The sequence below is a fragment of the Thalassophryne amazonica genome, chromosome 19 (assembly GCF_902500255.1).
Source record: "Thalassophryne amazonica chromosome 19, fThaAma1.1, whole genome shotgun sequence".
Classification (NCBI taxonomy): domain Eukaryota; kingdom Metazoa; phylum Chordata; class Actinopteri; order Batrachoidiformes; family Batrachoididae; genus Thalassophryne; species Thalassophryne amazonica.
In genome coordinates, this window is record NC_047121.1 from 21000380 (window position 1) to 21024269 (window position 23890).

Genomic DNA, 23890 nt, shown 5'->3' on the forward strand with positions numbered 1-23890 from the left:
AAGGTCAGATTCTTGAGTTAGTCACTACGTACAAGTACTTGAGTTTAAATATTGATATGGAGCTTTCTTTCAAAGCTCATATTAAACACCTGGAGCCTCATGTACAAAGACTTGGGTAGATTTCCTACTAAAACATGGCGTGTGCCAAAACCCAGAAACTGGCATAAGCACAAAAATATTCAGATGTATCAAAGTCTGTTTGTACATCCCACTGAACGTGGAATTGAGCTTGGAATCAAAGTTCTTTGGTCACAGCTTATGTTTTGTTTATGTAAATAAGTGTTTGTTTTTGTTTTGTTTTTTGTTTCTTGCTACATTATCATTTTGGATCATCTTGTATTGTTCTATTCCATGCACCACATGATTTGAGTTTTTTTCAGTGATTGCCACCGGGGCTGAAAAAATTTCTATCTAAAACACTGCCATGGGTTTCATGTTATGGAGATTGATCGGACGGAGGCTTCTGCTCATGCAGAGAGCAGTAGGGCTCAAATACTGGACTCAAATTTTACACACAATTACCCCTGATCTGCACGAATGCAACCTGATATTTTACATTTCATGGATCACAATTTATTCTGGTGCCTCACTTATTTTTTCAACACATTTAAAACTTTCTCAATTGCTCAACGTGTTATACCACGCTACCTTTACCACCAATTACACTCTAATTTAGTCCCCAATTGGGTATCCTATTATTTCCCCCCCCCACCCAAAACACAAACAGTCAAGCATCAACAATCAACATCGGAGACCACCTTTATTCTCTGTTACTTTTAATAATAAGTCACTCGGCTTCTCCCTTGTTTCACTCGGTGTCACCACAGCAGATCCAAGGTGGTTCTACATGTTGATTTAACACGTGTTATGCCTGATGCCCTTCTTAGTGCAACTTCACATTACATTCGTCCACACTGGAAACAAGTGCACTTAACTGCTTGACCACCATATCTTATTCTCTATTCCTTTTAATGTAAAGAAATTCTCTTCTGTACATTTTTATACCTCTTTTGTCACTTTAAGCAGCCTAATAAATGAGTAGCAACACCCTTAGTAGTCTGAGGCCTGAAGGAATATTACAAACCTTGTTTTTTTTTTGGACAGTTCATTCGTCTGGCATAAATGTTTTATTATTGCTGTTAACAGCTCTCCCTGCATCCCACAATCAAGTTTTATGTCTCTTTTTTCAGGACAACCTGTGCTTTCAGAATATATATGTTTTTGTTGTGTTTTATAAGTGTAATAAAGGTTTACAATCAGAAATAAGAAAGGAAAAAATAAAGCGAAAAATAATTTTCCACACACATTTATTCAAAACACACTGCAAACTATAATAAACAACTGTTTTGACACTTTATAAAGGTAATTTGAGGTCTTGTGTGAAAGACTGTACAACAAAAAGGCTCAAACAATAAACACAAATGCACATTTTGAACAATATATCCAAAATGGTCTATGCGTTTTGTTATTTTGATATGGTAAACAGTGCTTTACGCCGAGAAAGCAACAGAGTCATCCAGTAACATTCACATGCAAAGTAGTGGAGCAATCCTGATAGTTACACACTCTGTTTGAGCATGTGAGATTGTCATCAGAGGCTCTCCATCTGCTCCGTCTGCTTTCACTTTCACTGTGCGTAATGGCGTAGGGCGCATTGGAATAGTATGTGGGTGATTCTTAGACTACGGTTCTTATTATTTCCTTTGATCATATTGTATGAAAAACAGAAAAAAGGGGAAATTTCACACTTTTATAGTTATCTTTACAATGAAAGTGTTTTAAGAAATTTGTTCTAGTAGTCTATGATGACTTTTTCACCTTTTTTCAGCATCATTATATGCAAATATTGCCGTTTTGTGCTTGTCCCACACCCAGACTTTTGATCTTCAATGATAAAAATGAATGGTAAAAAAACAAAATATCTCTGAATAAAATATCAGTAAAATAATCAAAACATAATTGGGGTATTCAATGTCATACAACTGTTGTGATTTTTTTAAACAAAATGTAGTTGTCCCACACTATTGCCGTAATTTCCACCACAACACTGTAATGTCCCTTTAAACAGTTTGTATGAAAGATTGTTTGGGTAGTTTCTATGGAGATAAACAGTGACATCAGAGCACATGTATATAGCGCCAAATCACAACAAACAGTTGCCCCAAGGCACTTTATATTGTAAGGCAATGATGTGGTGAAATTACATTTACAAGGCCAATAGTGCCGTAGTTAAAGAATCACCCATGTACTCATTGGAGGGCTATTCAGACGGGCCAACTATTAACATATCACTCCTGAAAACGATCTTTGGCTTTTCACGTGAGGTAAATCTGCCCCCTACGATTAGATTTTGGAAAACCATGTGACAGTGAACCAATTCCGATTGGACACTCACATTGTGCACGTCATCACACAGCTTCTATGAGGAGTACAAAGATGACCGATGGCGGAGTTAACTTTTCAGCAAAAAAAAAAAAAAAAACAACAAAAAAAATGTAAATTTCTATCTCATATCATTAAAAAGTTATTTATAACTTAGTAAATCTTGGTCTTAGCTGTTGTATACGACGGCGTCGGCCCCAGAAGGTTAACAGAGGTGGTTGTGTAATAGTGAGGAAACTGTATGGATTAAACTCTCTGATGAATTTTGACCCCACTTTCTTGAATCTAGACCAGAGAGAATTAATACACTTCAGGCAGTTCTGAAGGCAAATGGGATCCAATGAACCTTAAATAACTAACATTTTTCTTGCAACATATTCAGGTTTAAATTTTTAAAATGTTGCAAATGCATTGGGTCGTTTGCAATCAAACTCCCAGAGGATGAATCCTTCTCTTTTTACACTGTTACACTAGTTACTGTTACAGTAGTTAAACATACAGAATATGGCATACAACATATGAAGCTAGATTTGTTCTTATGAATGTGATGAGTGACTAAATGCTAATGAAGAAGATATGGCGCAGACAGAGCTGGAGTCTCTCAAGCCTTTGAACTGTTTGGAGTTTTAATATTTCACCTTCTCCCACTACCACGGAGACAATCACCATGGCTTGTGCTAACCTTGATGTGTTCTGAAAACACTGCCTGATTTTTCTATGTTCTGTCAGCCTGTGGGAGCTCTCGTCTCCTTGGTCCTCTGAGGAAAACATAATGCATCCAATATCCATCCACTTACTTAGAAAGGCGCTTGTATAAAGTGTGAAAATGATGTGATTTTGTAATTTTCATTTGTTACACCTTTTTTCCCCAACTTTTCTCCTTTCTTTTTTCTAATTATTCCATATTATTTTATGTTATCAGCACATAAAAAACACCTGATGCCACACAAACAAAGTTTTTGTGTTGTGGCTCGGCCAGAATCTTTTGTATTAAAAAAAATCTAAGAACTCTAAGCATCTATCTCTATTAATCCACTAGATGGCGGATGCAGCCTGTGAGCTGTGGCCAGCGGCCCTCATCTTGCTAAAGCGTTATTCCGTGTTGTCAGACATTAGATTATATAGAAATCTGTGATGTGCTGATTTAAATTTGGATTAAAGTGATTTGAAAATACTGTTTTGTGCAGTGTTTGGGTCCAGCAACAAGCTACAAAGGATTGTCAGCTGGTTAAATAAAGGGAAAATAAATAATAATAAATTGTGGAGTGAGCTTTCATAAGTGTGTATTATATGTAATATAAATGAAGTTGGAGAAATGACTAAAATTTCTTAATAAAGCTTAGAAAATGATTTATTTTTTATGTCGATCTGTATTCTGTAAAGTAGTGACTTCAGTTTTACTGCCTGAATGCTTTGTCGTGTTAAATATCGCACTATTCATTTAACGATTCAGTTAGTCTCAATTTATCCCTTTTTAATTAGCCTCTGGGTTTTTCTTCACATCAGGTTTTCCATCCTGAGATGCTCTGCAAGAGCAAATTCATAGAATGGCAATGTTTTTTCTCTCCATTTGGTGGGTCACCTGACAGTCGCTTTGACATTGTATATTCTACTAATAATTTCTTTATGATGTACTCCATATTCCAGCGTGTTTACAGATTGCTTTCAACTTGGCCCAGAAATTAATGAATAATCTTACTTTCACCCTGGCTGCACGCTTTAACATAACTTCTTAATGAAATTAATTGAGGATCAGCTCTCGTGCCATGGCAGACATAGTGTGTTTGTATCAGGCTGGATGGTCAGGAATTGCTGGACACAAATGCAAGGCTCGAACAAACAGCTCTGGTTTTTAGAAGATTAGCTTTTCAGATAACTTTGAAAACCATCAGCGGACCACTTATGTTCCGATAAATTTTGGCCAGATAATTTTTAGACTGCTAACATATTTTTGCAGGCATAGTGAATAAATCTTTAACAGTTAAAAACATTTGTGAAGTCTGACATCAAAGATTTTAGTGCCTACCTGTTAAATGTTTTGTAGCAGACGTACAGTTCCATCCTCTACAGACAGAGGAGAGCTGGTTTCAGGAGAAACTGCTCTATCCTCTGCAGTCAGAGGAGAACTGGTCACAGAAAAAAAACAAGAAAAAAAAAATTGTGACACCATGCTAACTTGCCGGCAGTATCACCCAAGTCATCCAGAGGCATACAGTTTTAATTTATGGTTAACATTTTAACCAAACTATTTTCGGAGAAGTTATTAAAATTAATGTAACGTCTGAAGTTATAAAACATTTTATAAAAGATTTATAAAAGATAAAACTTTATAAAAGATAAAAAGATAAAGATAAATCTTTATAAAAGTTATAACTTTTATAAAGATAACGTTATAAAACTTTTCAGTTAGCTGATTAGCTGTTATCAAAGCTAAATTTTTTTGGTTCGCTGTGCCCGCCAGGTGTGCATCGAAAGCACCAGAACAAGGGCATGGCCAGAGAAAATGAACGCCTATCTTTTGCCTGTGGGCAAAAGGTCAAAGGTCAAGATCACTGGATCATGCTTTGTAAAATTCTTCTTTGCACGGTAGCTTATTTCCTAATTGATTGATTTTTATTTTAATCTATGTTTAAAGTCCAGAACTCCTGTAAAAAAATTGAATGTGTGTGTCTGACAGCCAGTCTGGGGAGGAAGAAAGTGGTGTAAAAATATGACATAGAACAGATATATATATATATAAATAATTTTTCATTAGTTTTGACTTTTGTTCCTAACTTTTAAGGATTGATTCAGAAAGACCTGAAATTACCAGTTACAATTGTTTCAAAGAAAACAATAAGTAATGCACTCAACCAACATGGCCTGTGTGCTCACCACATGAGACTCCATTGCTGAAGAAAAAGCATATTGAAGCATGTTTAACTCTCGAGAGTCTTTTGATGCAGAGACGCGTCAAAGTCACATGACCGAATTAAGCGGTCAAACCATTAAATCTGCCACACTCTGAGTTTCCATTCGAATGTGTGTTGAAATGCAGACTTCAACTTACATACCAGTTTTTAAATTTTGTTGATAGACCCAGTAAAACTTGAATAATGATTAATAATTTTTGCAAGGCTTTTGCCTCAATATTGTGATAATGTGTAGAGCACATCTTCCTGCTGTGCTTTGTCCACCATGTGCACAAATGGGAGTTCTCTCCCATTTTCCTCCTCTCTGGTTGAAGCCATTACATTGAGAGAAAAAACATGACTTTCCCTTTATCATTTGGTGGAAAATCCATGACATAAACTAAATAAACATGATCATCAACCCACGTATTTGGTTGTTGAGACGCTGCATTCAGTATGTGCATGAATGTCTTCCTCGTTCCTCTTCTCTGGCCTGAGGAGAAACAAAAATGTCTTCCCCTTTGTCATTGTTGGAAAAACCCATGACTTAACCCAGTCAAAATGACCAACTCCACATGGATTGATCACCATCCCCATGTGGGGGTATTGCTGACCCCCCCCCCCCCAAAAAAAAAAACGCTGCCTCCAGGTTGGAGGTCTTGTGTTGAACTGAAATTGTTTTTTGAGTGGCACATAAAATTTGTGTGGCAGCTTATTGTTAATTGTTGTTATTGTTATTGTTAATAGCTTAAAAAAAAACACCTGATGCATTTTAATGTAAATAGCTGTATATGACTTTATTGTTTGGTACATTTGTACATATATTTTTGAAATTTCCAATTTAGATTGACATTCTAAGTCATAAAAATGGTTTGTTAAACATGTTTGTGGTTTTCACAGTTAATCCTCTGGGGTCCAAGGGCATTTTTTGGACAGTTCACTCGCCTGGCATAAATGTTTTATTATTGCTGTTAAAAGCTCACCCTGTATCCCACAATCAACTAGTATGTCTCTTTTTTTCAGGACAACCTGTACTTTCAGAAAACATATGCTATAGTGGTGTTTCATAAGTGTAATAAAGGTTTACAATCAGAAATAAGAAAGGAAAAAATAAAATAATTTTCACACATTTATTCAAAACACACAGTAAACTATAATAACTATTTTGACACTTTATAAAGGTAGTTTGGGGTCTTGTAGAACAGAATCTACAAAATAAATGTTCTAATAATAAACACAAATGCACATTTTGAACAATATATACAAAATGGTCCATGCGTTTTGTTTGTCTTTATGCCACATCTCAAAGCAGTTTCTGTCTGCTATTACACAAAGGCTTACAACACAAACTTTTTACTTCCATGGAGTTTGACTCTCTTGGAATGTGTTCCTGCACTGTAAACAGCCTCTCTTCACAGTTTGAGGCCCTGTTAACACCCCACTTTCATTCATTTGCGTAAATGGCACTTTATGAGTGAGAGCGAGAGAGGCTTATTCAACAATATTCCTGGCCAAGTAGTGAGTGATTTCTCCCAGTGACACTCTTTGGTGGACCACGTGAGGTTGTATGATGCCTTCTTATGCTGATCACCTTCATTCATATGCACAATGCTGCGCTTTTACGCACGGAGCCAGCAGCCAGGGGGCTCTTCAAACAACATTCACATGCCAGAATTAACATTTCTTCTACAAACGATCTGTGGGATACCATGTGAGACTGCTCTGCCCTACAATTGGATATTGGAAAACCATGTGACGGTGAACCAATTCCGATTGGACACTCACATTACGCACATCATCACACAGCTTCTATGAGGAGTACAAAGATGGCTGGCTTGAAAATCTGCGGAGTTAACTTTTCAGCAAAAATCATTAAATCATTAAAGTTATTTATAATTTAGTAAAACATGGTCTCAGCCATCGTATACGACGGTGTCAGCCCCAAAATGAAAGAAATACTGTAAAGCCACACGGGGGGGCTGAAGGTAAAACCGAAAGTCGTCAAAAATGGCCAATTATACCCTGGACTCCAGAGGGTTAAAGTTTGCTGCACAACATTTAGAATAGCCTGTGAGATAGTGGGAGAATATAGTCTGCTCAGATTAGAACAGATACCACAGTACCCACTATAAATAGCACTGCACTGCACATCACCCCAAAAACACCATATCAGCAGTGAAGTTTGGTGGTGGGAGCATCTTGGTGTGGGGCTATTTTTCAGCATCCGGCACTGCCAAACTTCATATAATTGAAGGAAAGATAAATTGAAAAATTTATTGAGACATTGTTGATAAAAATCTACCAGGATCATGGAAATAAAATGAGATTGGACATTTCAGCAAAACAGTGATCCCAAACACACAGCCAAGGAAACTCTCATTTGGTTTCAGGGAATGAAAATAAACCATCCCACCTAAAATCACACCTGAACAATGCAATGACTACTTTCTCCATACAGGAGGCATCTTGAAGCTTCATTACCAACAAAGCCTTTCATGCAAAGTATTAAATAATTTTCAGGAAGCATGTTAAATATTTTATTATGCGTAACTTAATTTCTGTACTTATTTGTCTTGATTTCATTGCATTTGTGGATTACTTGGGCTGTTACCAACATCTGGTGAAAGTTTGATGTCAGTATCACTTTTAGAAATACATCCCCAATTCCAGTGAAGTTGGGACGTTGTGTAAAATGTAAATAAAAACAGAATACAATGATTTGCAAATCCTCCTCAACTTATATTCAATTGAATACACCACAAAGACATGATATTTAATGTTCAAACTGATAAACTTTATTGTTCTTGTGCAAATATTTGCTCATTTTGAAATGGATGCCTGCAACACATTTCAAAAAAGCTGGGGCAGTTCAACAAAAGACTGGGAAAGTTGATGAATGCTCAGAGAACACCTGTTTGGAACATTCCACAGGTGAACAGGTTAATTGGAAACAGGTGAGTGTCCTGATTGGGTACAAAAGGAACATCCCCAAAAGGCTCAGACATTCACAAGCAAAGATGGGGCGAGAATCACCACTTTGTGAACAACTGTGTGAAAAAATTAGTCCAACAGTTTGAGAACAGTTTTTCTCAATGACTTCTCTGGGCCCAAAATCATTTGAAATGGACAGATGCAAAGTGGGAAAGTGTGCTGTGGTCTAATGAGTCCACATTTCAAATTGTTTTTGAAATCATGGACATCGTGTGCTCCAGACAAAAGAGTAAAAAGACCATCCAGATTGTTACCAGTGCAAAGTTCAAAAGTCAGCATCTGTGATGGTATGGGGGTGTGTTAGTGCCCATAGCATGGGCAACTTACACATCTGTGATGGCACCATCAAAGCTGAATTGTACATCCAGGTTTTGGAGCAACACATGCTGCGATCCAAGCAATGTCTTTTTCAGGGACGTCCCTGCTTATTTCAGCAAGACAATGCCAAGCCACATTCTGGACGTGTTACAACAGTGTGGCTTTGTAGTAAAAGAGTGCAGGTACTAGACTGGCCTGCCTGTAGTCCAGACCTGTTGCCCGTTGAAAATGTGTGGCACCTTATGAAATGTAAAATAAGATAACGGAGACACCGGACTGTTAAACAACTGACGTCATACATTAAGCAAGAATGGTAAAGAATTCCACCTACAAAGCTTCAGCAATTAGTGTCCTCAGTTCCCAAATGCTTATTGAGTGTTTTTAGAAGGAAAGGTGATGTAGCACAGTGGTAAACATACCACTGTCCCAGCTTTTTTGAAACGTGTTGCAGGCATCCATTTCAAAATGAGAAAATATTTGCACAAAAACATTAAAATGTATCAGTTTGAACATTAAATATCTTGTTTTTGTATGCAGTTGAATATAGGTTGAAGAGGATTTGCAAATCATTGTATTCTGTTTTTATTTACATTTTACACAACATCCCAACTTCATTGGAATTGGGGTTGTGAGTTGTAACAGTGTTTAACTGAAAAAAGGAAACTTGCCCTGGATTACCAAACCTTAATGACCTCTCTTCCATGTCTCCTACAAACCTCTGGGAAATTGGTCCCTGTGCTTTGACATAATTCTGGTAACACTGGTGCATAACCTCAGTTGCAGCGGTAATAGCATAATTTAAAAGATGAAGTCAACAATTTCACAACTTTTTGGCAGCAAATCGATGAGCAGTTGATATTACTCATGAGATTATATTACCACAGCACTGTTTATTTCACACTTCCTATTTCAGTCCTTGAGTTTTAGTTTCTCCTCCTGTAACCTTCTGTATGTATACATAGATTTTATGACATATATACAAATTAAGATGCTGATTTGCAAACTACATTTTCTTTAAAATTTTATGGGCTTTTTTAATTCAAATTCACTGTTTCCATTTTATCTGTCCTACGTCCCTCCATCCTTCCTTTCTTCCATCTGCAGGGACGAGGGTCAGTGCGTGGAAGGCATCATGGAGATCTTCGACATGCTGCTGGCGGCTACGGCTCGGTTCCGTGAGCTGAAACTGCAGCGGGAGGAGTATGTGTGTCTGAAAGCCATGATCCTCCTTAATTCCAGTGAGTCCCTCATTAATGTCACTTTACTTTGAATTCTTTTTTCTGCACACATGGTGGAGAAGGATTACAGTTCAGTCAGAAGGACAGCATGTAATTTTATTTATTTATTAATATAAACACGGTCCCTTTGTCCTTCTACATGTGTGTGGACACTTCAGGTGATCATCTCAAACTAAGTGGGTCTCTGACTGTTGTCAATATCACACAGTTAGAATTTTGCAACATTTTTATATGAATGTTATAACACTGTAAGGTTTGAAAGGATTAATCCAACATGTATTTTGATGTGTATTTATACTCACTGTAATCATTTTGCATTATTACTTAACTCATCAGCTCATTTAAAATTCAGATGATCCATCCATCCATCTATCAACTATTAATTACATCTATCTATCAAGCATTTTCATTGGTTCATATCTTAGCATTCGTGGCTCATGTATGATACTTTTGAAATTCAGTTGGTTTTCTTTTTTGACAATTGGGGTGGGGGTGGGGTTTGGGTTCAAAGGCCACAGTGAATTATGTTGACAGTCTGAATCTGTCATGCTGTTCTTTCTGTATTGCTTGTTTTAACAAATCTTTTTATAATAGAAGCTCAAAGTATTAGTCCAGGTTTTGACCAAATGTAGCATCAGATGTCAGAGTGTGTATGTACTAGAGAAAAATCAAGAAAGTGGATTTAATGGTCAATGCAACATGGCCAAATTTACTTAATTGGCTGAAGTGTCCAAGTGATGTCCACAAAATGTAATAAAATCAATTAATCACCTTTTCTAAATAATGGTAAATGGACTGCATTTTATATAGCGCTTTTCCATCTGCATCAGACGCTCAACGCGCTTTACAAATAAAGGCTGGGATTTAAACAGAGGATCCTCTGGTCTCAAGCCCAACGCTTTAACAGCTAGACCATCACCTCCCAAATAATGACACAAATATGTTTGTTTTTTTTAATCACAGTTCAACATCATCTCCAAACAGGAAGGATTCTATACAGTTTTCAAGTATAACACATATCTGTAGCAAGACATATTTAAAGAATACTTCATGAAATAATTGTGTTCTGCTTGGCCAAAGTCCTGACAAATAGAGGGGGTTCACACCTGCAAGAGCATTCACAATGGAAAGCCATTGCTGAAGGCATATATAGTCATTTAGATCCAGAGGTTTCCTTTTGGAAAAAATGACAGGGAGTTTATCCTCAGCTGACTTGTGTTTAAAAGAAAAAAAAAATTGGACAGGTCAGAAGTGGACCCAGTTAAACAAGCTATAGTCCACAGGAAGATTAAGCACAAGACAATGTAAACTGCAAGTTGAAATTCAAAGTAGATGCACTTAATTTTGGAAAAGTAACTACATAAAGTAGAGAGTTAGCAGATTAGATGGAGAGGAAGGATATCAGTGGTTTTCTGTCTAAGAAACTACATAAAAGAGCAAGAAAGCCAGAGAATTGGGGGAGGTTGTAAGCGACTACAAAGTAGTGCAACCCAGAAATGGAGGAATGGTTTATGGATTATATTATCCAACAAATTCATCCATGCTGTTATTGATGTGAATAAAGCAAAGTGAAAGGTTTTGGGTTTGTCCACAGGAAGGAGGTGTGGTAGTGTTACAGTCAGTGACAGCATGCAATAAAGGCCATCGGGGTTGCAATGAAGAAATGGGATACCTCAGTAAGGGGAGGAACATGAACAAATGTATAAGCGGGTGAATAAGGAGGTGAAGACGTTGGTGGCAGGAACTGAGGCATGTACATTGGACACAAGAGAATGATTTTCAGTTTAGTCAAGGACAGACATTTGTCAGATCAAACATACTGAAGATCAATCAATTTTTTTATATAGCGCCAAATCACAACAAACAGTTGCCCCAAGGCGCTTTATATTGTAAGGCAAGGCCATACAATAATTATGTAAAACCCCAACGGTCAAAACGACCCCCTGTGAGCAAGCACTTGGCTACAGTGGGAAGGAAAAACTCCCTTTTAACAGGAAGAAACCTCCAGCAGAACCAGGCTCAGGGAGGGGCAGTCTTCTGCTGGGACTGGTTGGGGCTGAAACAGATGAAACAGGTTATGGTTTTCAGTCCCGTAGAAGGGATTGGAGGTGCATGAGAGTGAAAGGAGCTCAAACGAAGTAGGCAAGGATTGTTCAGGTCAAGCGAGGCCACTGGTTCAATGTAGTATCTGATAGTCAAGTTTCCATTTAAAGTGGTACTGTTAGAAGTTTGATACTTGAAGAGTTTTTAACCATGTGGTTTTTGTTTGTGTGCTTTCATGTGGTCCCAGTGGTCACCGTGTCCTCTCCCGTACCCCCCCACCTCCAAACTCCTCCTATCAATCAGCCAGCATCCCATCCTGATTAGTTGAGGTGACTGACCTCCCAGTGTGTCCTCACAAAGTTTAATACAGTTGCTTTCTGCTCTGTTGACTCTATTCCATTACAACTGGAACAACAAGTAAAAAAGTACAACTTGACGCAGGAACTCAAATTGAGTCTGAGAGTTAAAACAGCTGAGTTGAAGATTTATGAAGTCAGAGAGATGGACTGGTATGTCTTGACTCCTCAGTTTGTCCTGTGTCTGGAGAGTGGGCGGGAAGCTGATCTACAACCTCCTCCACTCAGGGGCTCTGTAGTGTCTCAATTGTAATTATTTCTCTGTCATGATGCTTTTTGTTGCCAGATTTAAACTTTTAGAATCTCAGACTCTCCTCTGTGTTGGCTCCTGTACTGTGGAACACCCTGCCCCAGGCAATTACATAGCTTTTGCTTTTTATTTATGTGTTGTATTTTATGGTATTTAATTATTGACTTTGCAAAGCACTTTGGTAAGCAGTTACTGTTTTAAATGTGCTACATAAATAAATTTGACTTTAGCTTTTTTTCCCCACACTGCTTAAATCTCGAAACCTGCACTAAAAATAAAACAGAGACATTTCAACCTCTTTAAGTGTTTCCGTTTGTTGCAGATCTGTGCACAAATTCCCCGCAGACGCCTGAAGAACTGGAAAGCAGGAATAAGCTGTTGCGTCTGCTGGACTCTGTGATTGATGCTTTGGTCTGGGCCATTTCCAAACTGGGTCTGTCCACACAGGAGCAGACGCTGCGCCTTGGTCACCTGACCATGCTATTGTCCCACATCCGACATGTCAGGTACAGTCACAGCCAGCAGGAAAAACCAATTAGCTGAACATGGATGTAGTTTTAGCTTGTTTCCCTGCATACGCGTTATGAGCCTCATTCACTAATACCCCCCTCACACATAGCCGGAATCACGCAGAGTGGCGTCGGACTTATGAATTGGCGCACATCCAAAAAGTGTCGGATTTCATTTCCAAAACGTTCTGACAGCCATCTGTGGAAGTCGACACAGTTGGTCAAAATTGGCCGATGGCCCCGAGTGTGACGCACATGCTCATAATTCTCTGGGCGCTGTCAAGATAGGACACCCATCCGACAGCGATCCATGTGTAATCTGAAGACCATCTGACCACAATTTACATATTCTGACGGCATCAAAACAACATTTGAAACAATTTCATTGCAGTTGATTGAGCTCTGAGATCGATCGCTCACAGCAAAGCCTGCCGACATGTTGTTCCACGTTTGTCCACGTCCACTGGACCCTGACCAGGGAGGGCAAAGGAAATGTTGTTATGTATATGGTACTATGCGCGCGACAGAGGCTCGGTGCGGCACCCAAGCAACGCTGATGAACCGGGATGTTACCGCTGTAACGCAGGTATTATTACATGTTACGCACCTATTATTAGATGCTCAGCTCCCAAGTCTGTAGCAGGTATGATGTGGAAATGTTTGCCCAGCACATCAATCAATCAATCAATTTTTTTATATAGCGCCAAATCACAACAAACAGTTTGCCCCAAGCGCTTTATATTGTAAGGCAAGGCCATACAATAATTATGTAAAACCCCAACGGTCAAAACGACCCCCTGTGAGCAAGCACTTGGCTACAGTGGGAAGGAAAAACTCCCTTTTAACAGGAAGAAACCTCCAGCAGAACCAGGCTCAGGGAGGGGCAGTCTTCTGCTGGGACTGGTTTGGGCTGAGGGAGAGAACCAGGAAAAAGACATGCTGTGGAGGGGAGCAGAGATCGATCACTAATGATTAAATGCAGAGTGGTGCATACAGAGCAAAAAGAGAAAGAAACAGTGCATCATGGGAACCCCCCAGCAGTCTACGTCTATAGCAGCATAACTAAGGGATGGTTCAGGGTCACCTGATCCAGCCCTAACTATAAGCTTTAGCAAAAAGGAAAGTTTTAAGCCTAATCTTAAAAGTAGAGAGGGTGTCTGTCTCCCTGATCTGAATGGGAGCTGGTTCCACAGGAGAGGAGCCTGAAAGCTGAAGGCTCTGCCTCCCATTCTACTCTTACAAACCCTAGGAACTACAAGTAAGCCTGCAGTCTGAGAGCGAAGCGCTCTATTGGGGTGATATGGTACTATGAGGTCCCTAAGATAAGATGGGACCTGATTATTCAAACCTTATAAGTAAGAAGAAGAATTTTAAATTCTATTCTAGAATTAACAGGAAGCCAATGAAGAGAGGCCAATATGGGTGAGATATGCTCTCTCCTTCTAGTCCCCGTCAGTACTCTAGCTGCAGCATTTTGAATTAACTGAAGGCTTTTTAGGGAACTTTAGGACAACCTGATAATAATGGAATTACAATAGTCCAGCCTAGAGGAAATAAATGCATGAATTAGTTTTTCAGCATCACTCTGAGACAAGACCTTTCTGATTTTAGAGATATTGCGTAAATGCAAAAAAGCAGTCCTACATATTTGTTTAATATGCGCTTTGAATGACATATCCTGATCAAAAATGACTCCAAGATTCTCACAGTATTACTAGAGGTCAGGGTAATGCCATCCAGAGTAAGGATCTGGTTAGACACCCATGTTTCTAAGATTTGTGGGGCCAAGTACAATAACTTCAGTTTAATCTGAGTTTAAAAGCAGGAAATTAGAGGTCATCCATGTCTTTATGTCTGTAAGACAATCCTGCAGTTTAGCTAATTGGTGTGTGTCCTCTGGCTTCATGGATAGATAAAGCTGGGTATCATCTGCGTAACAATGAAAATTTAAGCAATACCGTCTAATAATACTGCCTAAGGGAGCATGTATAAAGTGAATAAAATTGGTCCTAGCACAGAACCTTGTGGAACTCCATAATTAACTTAGTCTGTGAAGAAGATTCCCCATTTACATGAACAAATTGTAATCTATTAGACAAATATGATTCAAACCACCGCAGCGCAGTGCCTTTAATACCTATGGCAGCTCTAATCTCTGTAATAAAATTTATGGTCAACAGTATCAAAAGCAGCACTGAGGTCTAACAGAACAAGCACAGAGATGAGTCCACTGTCCGAGGCCATAAGAAGATCATTTGTAACCTTCACTAATGCTGTTTCTGTACTATGATGAATTCTAAAACCTGACTGAAACTCTTCAAATAGACCATTCCTCTGCAGATGATCAGTTAGCTGTTTACAACTACCCTTTCAGAATTTTTGAGAGAAAAGGAAGGTTGGAGATTGGCCTATAATTAGCTAAGATAGCTGGGTCAAGTGATGGCTTTTAAGTAATGGTTTAATTACTGCCACCTTAAAAGCCTGTGGTACATAGCCAACTAACAAAGATAGATTGATCATATTTAAGATCGAAGCATTAAAATATGGTAGGGCTTCCTGAGCAGCCTGGTAGGAATGGGGTCTAATAAACATGTTGATGGTTTGGATGAAGTAACTAATGAAAATAACTCAGACAGAACAATCGGAGAGAAAGAGTCTAACCAAATACCGGCATCACTGAAAGCAGCCAAAGATAACGATACGTCTTTGGGATGGTTATGAGTAATTTTTGTCTCTAATCGTTAAAATTTTGTTAGCAAAGAAAGTCATGAAGTCATTACTAGTTAAGTTAATGGAATACTCAGCTCAATAGAGCTCTGACTCTTTGTCAGCCTGGCTACAGTGCTGAAAAGAAACCTGGGTTGTTCTTATTTTCTTCAATTAGTGATGAGTAGAAAGATGTCCTAGCTTTACGGAGGGCTTTTTATAGAGCAACAGACTCTTTTCCAGGCTAAGTGAAGATCTTCTAAATTAGTGAGACGACATTTCCTCTCCAACTTACGGGTTATCTGCTTTAAGCTACGAGTTTGTGAGTTATACCACGGAGTCAGACACTTCTGATTTAAAGCTCTCTTTTTCAGAGGAGCTACAGCATCCAAAGTTGTCTTCAATGAGGATGTAAAACTATTGACGAGATACTCTATCTCCCTTACAGAGTTTAGGTAGCTACTCTGCACTGTGTTGTTATATGGCATTAGAGAACATAAAGAAGGAATCATATCCTTAAACCTAGTTACAGCGCTTTCTGAAAGACTTCTAGTGTAATGACACTTATTCCCTACTGCTGGGTAGTCCATCAGAGTAAATGTAAATGTTATTAAGAAATGATCAGGCAGAAGGGAGTTTTCAGGGAATACTGTTAAGTCTTCTATTTCCATACCATAAGTCAGAACAAGATCTAAGATATGATTAATGACACATGACGACATAAACATGTAACTCACCTCCGGTACCCCGAGTTCTACAGTGCAGCGCAGACAGCTGGTCCCTTTCACCCCGCTGCACTGTGTGCTGTTGATCAGATGACAAAAGCATAATCTACCTCTGATATAATTAAATCCCATGTGAAGTGCCATCCCGCATCGATAATCTAACTACAGTTGTGTTGAAATGTGTATCAAATAAAATGACACCAAAAAAGACTTTAAAAAAAGAGAATAGAGATAGTCCACTGGCTCCATCTGAAAGTTGCACACATGTACGAAGTTGGCGCACTGGCAGCACAAATCAGCAGCAGTTAGGAGTCCAGCCGGACATGTGCGCCCCATGTGCGAACGCAGAGTGGCTGGTATAGTGGTTATGAACACATATACATATAGCTGAGTGAACATTTCGGCCACACTACTTTGATCACTTGTTCTGCAAATACACGTGCGCACGCCCCACATGCATGGATCCTTCAGCCATTGTGAACACACGTGCGCAGCTGAGTGACACACACTCATCACTCGAATCACCTGTGCATGCACACTCCAGTGTCTGTGCCGTCTGACAGCACTCTATGCCATCTGACTGTTGTCGGAAATATGTTTGGGCACGAGGCAGGCTGGATGCGTTCAAGCCACGGCTGGCCACACCTCTTTTCTGACGACTCCGTTGAATTATGAACTATTTGCCATGTCGGAATGGCTCCTCGACATTATTGCTATGTGTGACGGGGGCTTAAGTGTTTGCATTTGTAAAATCGTGCAAACACCAGTGCACTTGTAAATACACCTGCCTTCTGAGTTACTAACAGTGCACATTGAGGATAGTGTCTGTCACATGCACAAAATAGGGCGTCTTGTCCATTCAGTGCATTTGCATTCATGTATATGCAATTATGAGTGCGTCCACCCAAGTGTGAAAATTGTGGGAGGACAGATGGAAATAGATGATGTTTGCACACCCAATGTGATTTATGAAGGTCAAAAGAATTTAGTGGGTGCTGACAGAGTTTGTATTATGCACAAGTGAAACATTGGCATTAATGTACTGCACTTGAGAGAATGCTCTTCCAGTACAGAGGGTGTACGCAGTGAATAAATAAATAATTTATTCTTAATGTTGGACATATTTAAAGCATCACCTATTAACCTCCTACAGTTTTTTTTCCTGATAGAATAAATGTCTCCATGCATAACAGGTGGCCCACACAGAGATACACATATTAGTCATCTGGATGTCACAACTTACAAGACAGAAAGTGCTTGACCACATTCATGCACTGAGCGTGCTGAGTGTGTTTATTACAAGAAAGAAATGAAAAAAAACAGTCTCCTATTTCAGATATTGTTCCATCCATGGTATTTAAGAAAACTGGTGAATACTTATTTTGGGTTCTGTTAGTCAGTGGCTGCAAAGAAAACCTGCATCCTCTTGACTCTTTCTGGAATACTTTGGACACCACTGTATTAGGGCATGGAAGACTCCATTAAATTTTGGAGGTGATCTGGATCCGGATTCTGATCAAGATTTCCCTTATATAGTCTTGAAGGATACATCAAAACTACTAAAGGATTCTCACCAATTTTACACCACCACACATAGATAGATATAAGGGCATGAAAGACTCGACTTAATTTGGTGATGTCATATATCTCTGATTGCTCATGTTTTTCAATATGGTACAGATGGAATATTTTGCCATAACCTACTGTAAAGCCATATCCTCCTGACTACCAGACCATGTATATTACATATGTCCCAGTAGTCCAGAGGTTAACTGAGACATGGACACCATTTCATGCTTTGAAATGATCTTTCTTCACCTCTGTTGTGTTTCTCACAGCATATCTCTTCGGTTTTTCAGCTTTGCTTCCGTTCTTTGGCCCCATAGTGGCTTCTTTATTGACAAGACATAATAAAAAAAAAAAAAGAAAATTCAGTGTGCGTAATCCACAATCCTGTTGAGCAAGCATGTTCTAAGAGCATTCACACAGCAGTGGCTGCAGTGTGACTGACACATGTCTCTGCTATGCATCTCTGCCGGAAGCAAGTATGTTGTCCATGAACTGAGCTTTTGTTCCAAAACTGTGCCTTTTTCATTCAAAAAAAATTTGTTCATTAACCGATTTGTTTGTAAAGAGAACAGTTCAAAAACTGAGCTTCCACTGTGCCTCATTAGTAACATTTTATTGTACTCTTTTCTAAACAGATTGTTTGTACTATGTCTTTGCTGCCCTGTTTATTAGATAGCTTCTCACCCAACTCAGATCCACCCCTCTGAAGCCATACCTCTCAAATTTACGACGAAGTATGCCATGATCAATTGTGTTAAATGCTTTGTTGAAGTCTATAAATTCTCCAACTGCATATGCTTTTATGTCTATACAGTTTGTATTTTTTTTCTATTAATTCAATAAGGGCCAAAGATGTTGATATACCTGTTGTACAGGGCTGTGATTCCGCGGATTTCATCATGGGGGGGGGGGGGGGGTGTGTTAGTGATGTACTCTTTAATCGTGATCATCACTGAGTTTTTAAAATGCTTATCACAAAGTTTTCTCTTTTTTACGACATTGTGTAAGTTTTATAAGTCTGCGGACACTGATCTGTGTGTTACAGATACAAATCAGTTTCCTTAGATCCGCGGAGATTCGCGGAGGAAAAATGCCACTCAAAGCATAGCTGTTACGACAGTTGTCGTAAAGCAGGACTGGTTGGTTGCTGCAGTGACACTGTATGGCTCCTGTGTGGCACTTAATCTAAACTTAGCATGTGGACATCCCAAACTTTTAGAGCTTTCAAGTTTTTAAAAGAGGAATTGTGCAGCATGTCTGTGTCACGGACCGACGTCGCACAGAGAGAAGATGGCGAGAAAGACTGTTTGAAAAAGTCTTATCAGGACAAGAATCCATGGAATCGTCGCTGGCTTCTTCAACACACCTGAAAGATAAAAGAAACTGTGACTTTTTTTCACTAATCTAGACTTTTTTTCATTGTAAAATAGACATTGTGGCTTTGAATGGATTTAAGCTGCATGAATTTACACAAGAATATAAGTGACTTTTTACTATAAGGTATGTTATTGATATTTTACCATGATTTTCCAAATATTCTACAAGCTTTAGCTGTGGTTTTTGAAATGCTGTAACAGTCTTCATAAATTTCATGTAGTTTAATTGTTCTGAGTTATTTCAACATCATCATTGACAGGTCAAATAAAAGGTTGAATGTTGGATCATTTAAATATGCACTGATTTTGAGATTTGTTCTTCCAGGAGATACTGAAAAAATATCAGTAGATAAAAATGTAATTCTGGGGCCCCACAAGGCCCTAGACCCCGGCTCCTGGGGAGCTGCCCCCCCCAGACCCCTGCAAATTTTCCTCGGATTTCACAATTTTCATTTCACAGCCCTGGTTGTAAATCCATGTTGATTATCTATCAGCATTTTAAATCTCTCAATGTACTTGTCCAGTCTTTGAGAAAAAGTTTTTCAAGTATTATGGAGAATTAAGAGAGTAATGGAACAGGTCTGTAATTTGTAAAGTGGTGTTTATCCCCTATTTTATATAATACTTTAGCTATTTTCATGTTATTTGGAAATGTAAGTCCCTTCAGCTGTTCTCTTGGTTTCACTCTGGGTCACCACAGCAGACACAATGTGGATCTGCATGTTGATTTGGCACAAGTTGATTTGGCCTTCCTGACGTAACTCCACATAACATGGAAACATGTGGCAGGGGTGGGGTTTGAACCAGGAACCTTCCACACTAAATCAAAGTGCACTAACCACTTGGCCAGCGATGATGTTTCGTCATTTAGACTCCTGAGTTTAGCGCTGGTTGTTGGAGACTTTGACATGAGTTCTAAATCGTGAATTCTTTGTAAATGTCATTCATTTGTAACGCACTAATTAACTCAACATCTGACCTCATCAGACTTTAACTGTTAGATGACGCCATCAGCTGATGAGCACATTATTTCTTCCATCTGTGCTATTGCGATCACCATGTCTCTGCTCTGCAGCAACAAAGGCATGGACCATCTGTCCACCATGAAGAGGAAGAATGTGGTGCTGGTGTATGACCTCCTCTTGGAGATGCTGGATGCCAACACATCCAGCAGCAGCAGTCAAACATCTGCATCCCCGTCCAGCTCAGACACCTACTCTGACCATCACCAGTACACACAACCCTCTGGTCAAGACCAAAACAGTGTCCCTCTACACATGCCGGCTGAGTCACCGATCCTTGACCAGCATCTGCAGACTCTGTCCCTCCAGTCTACACCTCCGCCTCACGGTTTGACAGTGACACACATGGAAAACAATGAGTAGGTTCATCTCTTTGAAATTAACTTTTAAAGAAATGTTGTAGTGTAAATGTCAGAATGTACTCTAACAGTAAGTTGTTACATCGACATAAGGTTTGCAAGTTAAAAAAAACTATCAAATACACTCAGTGATGAAGAGAGCAACTTGTGCGGACTTCATTTTGTCCTTCACAGAACAAAATAACAGCAGTCAGGTAGTAAGGAAGGGGAAAATAAGGAAATGAAGAAAGAAATTTAAGTAAAGAAGGAAAGGGGCGCATGTTCCCAGATGTGATCTGACCTGCATCTATAATGGGCAATTGAGAAATTTTGAGCCTGACCCAGAAAAGTAGGGTGTGGTTCTCCATCTTTTGCATTCTAGGTCAGTCTCAACACTTTTCAATTGTCCCTGTATTGTCCTGACATCAGATGCACTTTGTGTCATGCTGTATTTCGGCGTGGTTCAGAGTGTGGGGAGACAAATGCTGACTCACACACAGAGGCATAGGATCAATCAAAAAAGACAGAGGCGTGATCCAAAAATCAAAACAAGGTAAAAAATGTCAATCAGGACCAGAACAAGAGGCTGGAAAGAAGCTTACAAAAGACAACGAACTGGCATTGAACACAGATCACATGAGGCTTGAATAACAGAGGTGGTAATCACAGCAAACAAGCACAGGTGTGGGGAACAAAAAGACGAAGATGAGAGCAAGACGGTGCAGTGAGACAAAAAGCAAAGCAGATAGAAATAGAGGCATGGAGGGAGAAGACAAAGATGAGGTGAGCTGGTACAAGAGAGTGCAGTAAAGTGAACACTAAAGCAGACTGAAATGTGAATCCTAAATTTCATGCAAAAGAATCTACACATAGAAGGAGCAAAGAAACAAAACCAAGAAAAACAAAGGTGAGAAGTAGAAAGTGATCAACAAGAGAATTAAAGGCAGGGGCTGAAACTAATATGTGTCAAAAGCAAAAACTAACAGAAATTACAAGCAATGACTCTACTGGTAAAATGCAAAATAAAATCAGTGACTAAAGTAATCCTAAACTGAAAATCAAAAGGCAAAGGCTATTCGCCCAACCACTGGGCAGATAAGTCATACATTGAACATTACACTCCCAACCGCTGGGCAGATAAATATAATGTCTTACCTGATTCGCCCAACCGTGATCGTGTATTTGACATGTTTCGTGCATCTAAACTGTTTTTTACAACACTTTTTTAAGGCTCTATTGCGGTGTGAAAAGCGGTGTATGTTTGGCACATTTAATGGCGGCGTCTTTAATTACTGCGAAACAAACTTCATAAGCATTTTGAACGGAAGCCTGTTAATGACGATGAAACAGTTTTGATGAACAAAATGCTGCGTGTTACCTGTAATATGGTGTTAGTTTGACACAGTTCCCTGGGTGTGATGAGCCAAACAGAACCGCTTGAGATCACAGCCCTTTCATGGGCTGCAAACCCTCCTGCAGCCAGCGAGAAAATATCTGTCTTTTTCACCCCGTGTTGAAATCAGAAGTGAACTTACAAGCACGCTCATTGGTCGGTTGTGGTTGGGCGTGTAATATGCTCGCGTATTTACTTTATTGAACCAACGGTTGGGCGTATAGCCACTCCAAAATCAAAAACAGAGGATCAAAGTGTAAAGCAGATGCAGACAGAATGTAACAAAGACCAAAGTAGGTGAGGACATGGGACCAGACAGGGACGGACCTAACACTATGTCAGATAAATCTGGCAAAGTGAATTAATCTGTTTCAGTTTTATATGTCAGAGGTTGTGATTTTCTGTTTTTGATCAGAGTACAAAAGGTCAAAATGTTAGGCATTAGCTTGCTATTAAATGGTCATGAATATGTTAAGTGCTAACAAAGCAATCACTTGTTTTCAAGTCAAATGCATTTTATGTTATATTGCTGATGCAGTTTAAAAACAGATTTTTGGTTTTCATATGGTTTGGAGACATTTGAAGAACAGAGGTTAGCAAGCAGAGTGGGTACGACTGTACGCTGACTATTAAACTCTTTCCTCAGCTACATCCACCCAGAGTCATGGCCGCTGGATACAGGGGACACCGACCCCTCTGTGGAAGCAACGGAGTACATCATCCCCGATCAAGGTATCAGGGAAACCACCTTACAGGGGTAAGGGATTTAGAGCAAAACGGACTCTGGCAATGAACCAGAACTGTTTCTCGGGAGGCTCTGCCCAAACCCCAGAAGATCGAGTAAAGGAAACTTTTTTTTATAGTGCTCTTGTGAGGTAAATGTTCTTGTGTCTTTGTTCAACACCCCTACTCCCCCATGTTGCCATGTTTTTGCTCTTTGGGAAACAAAAAAAAAGTGTTTTTGATTGAATGTATATTTTGTGCTGGTAAATTGTCTCTGTGAAGGTGCATTAGGTGTCAGTCTTTGCTCTTTTTTGATATACAGTATTTGTACCAGTTTTTTCACCTTGGTGTCACATTCTGAACAAGCCATACTATCTGCAGTCACTCACACATGGTCAGCAGCACAGTGAAAATCCGGTTCTGTGCTTTCTCGTTCTCCTCACTACAATGTTTCGTGTACACTGCTGAAGTCGGCACCTGGTCTGCCAGGAATTTTTTACTCTTTGTACAAAGTGTTGGTCAGAAAGCAGCAGTTTGTGGCCTTTTAATGAAATGACTGTTAGCATAGTCCATGTGATTAAACTAAGGCTGGATTTACACTAGGCTCCCTGCAGCACACACAGATTTTACTATAAAAGGGTAACCTATCAGATTAGACTCTCAAGACATACCATAAGTAAAAAGAGAAAACCGAACTTACTGCATATCTAATTGAAAATTAACAAATGCACTTTATAAACAAATGAAATACATTATTTCTCTGTGTACTTTTTGTTTGTTGTAATATTTAATTTCACTCAGGGAGTGAGTGCAGTTTATAATTAAATGCTACATTATATCACTCTAGAATGCTTGAACTTGAACAGATGTTATAATTAATGTTGCATCTTTCCATAAACTTGTAAACACAGATAAAACAGAAAAGGTTAATACAATTTAATTTTATTCGTAAAACAAGAAACTGTATTGCCAGAGTTACTCATCATAGGGGTCATGTGACCTAAAATGAAATCTATCTCCACCAGGGAAGAAATGGATTACTATTGAATGAGAGCCACAT

The 23890-nt window shown here is 39.1% G+C and overlaps 1 protein-coding gene across 1 annotated transcript in view; it reads left to right on the top strand.

The window, feature by feature from the left end:
- Positions 1–23890, top strand: part of esr2b (estrogen receptor 2b) — a 137259-nt gene extending 113369 nt beyond the window's left edge. The window contains exons 7-10 of the mRNA XM_034195035.1: positions 9687–9820; positions 12792–12975; positions 20430–20735; positions 22754–23890. Of these exons, the coding sequence (XP_034050926.1) occupies positions 9687–9820; positions 12792–12975; positions 20430–20735; positions 22754–22868 (739 nt within the window). The 3' untranslated portion in view covers positions 22869–23890. The remainder of the gene's footprint in view (positions 1–9686; positions 9821–12791; positions 12976–20429; positions 20736–22753) is intronic.